This window comes from Helianthus annuus, chromosome 12, assembly GCF_002127325.2.
Source record: "Helianthus annuus cultivar XRQ/B chromosome 12, HanXRQr2.0-SUNRISE, whole genome shotgun sequence".
NCBI lineage: Eukaryota > Viridiplantae > Streptophyta > Magnoliopsida > Asterales > Asteraceae > Helianthus > Helianthus annuus.
Window position 1 is genome coordinate 152110215 of NC_035444.2, and position 3544 is coordinate 152113758.

At 37.4% G+C, this 3544-nt stretch overlaps 1 protein-coding gene across 4 annotated transcripts; it reads right to left on the reverse strand.

Moving 5' to 3' along the window:
* Nucleotides 1–417: 417 nt before the first annotated feature.
* On the reverse strand, nucleotides 418–2809 carry LOC110895651 (putative F-box protein At1g32420). 4 transcript variants are annotated; one of them, XR_004873786.1, is made up of 3 exons: nucleotides 1599–2809; nucleotides 1363–1431; nucleotides 418–688 (listed from the first exon to the last, which is right to left on the reverse strand). XR_004873786.1 is itself a non-coding variant. In XM_022142970.2 (2 exons), exon 1 carries the CDS (start codon nucleotides 2742–2744, stop codon nucleotides 1629–1631), a length of 1116 nt encoding a protein of 371 aa, XP_021998662.1. In that variant the 5' UTR covers nucleotides 2745–2809; the 3' UTR covers nucleotides 418–688; nucleotides 1599–1628. The 4 variants fall into 4 exon arrangements, 2 of the variants coding, with proteins under 2 accessions (XP_021998662.1, XP_021998663.1); XR_004873787.1 differs by having other exon boundaries at nucleotides 1363–1462; XM_022142970.2 differs by lacking the exon at nucleotides 1363–1431.
* Nucleotides 2810–3544: the final 735 nt, after the last annotated feature.

Below are 3544 nucleotides of genomic sequence, written 5' to 3' on the forward strand. Positions count from 1 at the left end.
ATCAAGTCCCTTCACACTCCTATAATACCCATTACGTCTTAGAAATGAAAAATTGTGATAGTCTATTAAGATATCGAAGACTACCCTTTGCATTTTGTTATTATTATATTTTTGTTTATTATTGGGTCAATAAATATCTTCAAGTTTGTTAGCTATTCAAATTTTAAACAGTAGTTGAAAACACACATAGAAGTTACAGTATTTATTTACGTTGTTATCTTGTAACACCTTATTTATTAAGGTTAAACCGTTCTTGAAGATCATTATGAAAAAAATATCACAATTCTATCAAATTATCGACACGACACGACGCTGCCATTACATGAAATCACTAGGATGAACTTCATATGTAGATTGACTGAGATTGTGATTAATGTCAAATTCCATCACTCTCAACCTCATATTACGAACTATCCATAGAAACAGAGCCGGAATGTATGTGAAACGTGTTTATAAAGCTTGTTTCGGATAACCATAAACCGTGATATTAACTTAACACAATCAAAACTAGGGTACATATTAAGGAGTTGTATTTGAAACAGGTACAGATAGAATCAGTGAAAACAATAAAGTTAAGCTGTATGAGACTGAGACCTTCCTTCCTTCCAATTTAAGTGAGGGTGTTCTTCAGGTATTGTATTGTATTGTATTGCTTTAGCTGTGTTGGTCAGAATGCGCCGAGTCAACTCTGAAAAACTTCTCGTCCATAAATAATATAATAATTTTCATATAAACAAATATTTTATCAAATATAATTATAAAAGTTATATTATGCCAGTATAAATCTGGTTTTTCTAGATACAAGGTTTAGGAAGCTGAATGTAGAGGTGCACAAATCGGTTAATTTTCCATAACCGGTTCGGTTAGCTGGTTATGGCCGTTAATTTCGATTTTCTTCTTTAACTGGTCCGGTTAATCAGTTTAACCGGTTTTGTTTGCCTGTTTTTTGGAATTTTCGGTTAACCGGTTAACAACCGGTTCCTGTACTATATATCTATAACCGGTTACTAGCCAACGGTTAAAATTAACATCTAACTGGTTAATAACCGGTTCCGGTTAATTAACCGTGTTTTTTTGCCCACCTCTAGTTGTATGCATTATAAGTACACTTTAAGCGTCTTTTGGCCCATTCCTATTTTAACTTTTACCCGTTTGAATTGGTTCAGTCCAAAAACTGGACTGTTAACTAAGCCTAATTAAATCCTTTTTCAAGTTTCTAAACCTAATAAATAAATAATTAAATAAATAACTGGTTCAAATCTGGTTCTGGACCGTACCAGAAACCACCTTTATAAAGAAATAAAAGCATCTGAGATCTAGTTTTTTAAAAATCTAACCAACTTTGTAGAACTCAAAACTCACCAGACACACTTTTATGCAAGCAGAAGCAGGTTTGACTCCTGACACTTGAATCTATACTTTAACTTTGACCTGGATTGCCTTAACCCTCTTTAGACTATGTCTAACCCAGCATGTATAACTCAAATAAGTTTACAATTAAACAACATGCATAATATTTGGAACAAAATTCATTAAAAAAAGGCATTTACTACACTGAACGCATAGGGATTGAATACTACTTAAAAAAATGACATTACCTTTTTCATAAGCTGTAAGTAACGGGTTGATCAAAGCAGAAGAAGCAGTGTTTCTGTGAAGGAATACACAGAAATATAACTTCCATTAATCCCAAGATTAGTGATGGCTTTAGAATAGGGTTCATAAGCAGCAAGTGTTCTATTGAAGTCAGGAGGAGCTAGCCATCCGAGTAAAGCTTCACCAGTTTTCCTAAAGCCCCTTATATAAACCACTGATCCATCTGGTGAGTAGTCGATAGAGAAGAGCTTTTCAAACAACTTTGGAACACCATCCTTCATCCTCCATATATGGTAAACTCGTTTATCGTACCCTCGACCGAGGTCGACTTCCTCTAGACTGGCTTCAATCACAGCAAGTGACTCCCTTAGCTTAAGCATAGACAATTTATGAGTATAAGTTAGGCAATCCGGAAGCTTCACTTCTCCAAACTCTTCACTTGTCAGATCAAACGAAACAATCAAATTACCACACCCATCTCTACCATCAACCCTATCACTAACAAGAAAATAAACAACTCCACCTACAACCACCTGTTCCCCACCAAACCAAAAACACTTGCTCGGTACATTGCTGCTATACGCACTTCTCCAAACCCTCGTGCTTAGCGTAAACACCTCAACCTGCCACGGGATCACATCTTCCGTATAAATCCTAATTTTAATAACCTTCGGGTCTATAGTCTCCGGACAAACCCCAAACCCTAACACATTTACATATATCCCATCACCAACCATATCAGGCAGAACAACATCAACCGCTTTCCTAATAGAAGGATTCCAAATAACCGCTTTATCGTCGGGACCGAACAAACACAATAATCCATGAGAGCTGTCAATTATTGTATAATGATCAACCGAATTAACTACTAATTGGGGAACAGTAACAGGAACCTTATGTTGGGGGAAAGGATCAGTATCATCATCATTGTCAGGAATTGAAACAAATTTTAGCTCGGGATGAAGGGCGTCGTGATACCTTACGAGCAGATGTTGCTGATTCTGTTGCTTGATATGATTTCGAATGAAATCGGAACTGTCGATGAGGGACTTCCATGCTTTGCAGACTGTTCGGAATCGAATCAAGGGTTCCACTGGAAGCTTGTTCATGATTAGCTCTTGGATTTCGAAGGGAATGTTGTCTGACATTTTGATTTTGATGATTGAGATATTAGATTTCTAGGGTTTATGATATATATGAAATGGAAGATCACATATGACTATATGAGTACTGTTTCAACATTTTGGAGGCAAAACGATGTCGTATTGCTTGAAACCGTTGCAAGTTGTAAAGTGATGATTGTAGGTAGAGATGGGCATAATCGGGTATTTTTAATACTCGGAACTGGGTACTATCCGTACCCGGGTACTGATAATTGTGAATGGAACCAGGTACACTGAGGAACCTTGTCCGGGTTGAACCTGGGTATAAGTCAAAAAAAGTGTAAACGATGTAACAGGTTACGGGTATTGTCAAACCGGGTTCGGGTATTGTTTGGAACCGGGTATATCGGGTACTGTCAGGAATCGGTTCTTTCGGGTATTTGAAATCAAAAAGCTGCAGAACACTGTTTGGAACCGGTTCCAACGGCTATAAGACAGTTGGAAACCGATTTAATATTAAAAAAAATCGGTTTTTTTATATAAAACCCCTAATTTTTACCCTTCACTCCCATTATTACCCAAGTTCTTCATTTCCTTCAATTACTACTCCAAAAATTCATCAAACGAAGAGATAATGGCATTCAACGACGAAGTTGTGATGGTTTTGGAAACCAAACGAAACCCGACTATTTGGAAGCACTTCGATTTGTGTTTGATGACCGACAACCATGAGATGGCTAGGTGCAAGGGTTGTGGAAAGTTTATGAAAGCGGCCGCCAACTCGACGCTAAAGAAACACACCGAACGCCATTGCCCCGTGACCAAGGCGAAAAACGAAAAGGGTG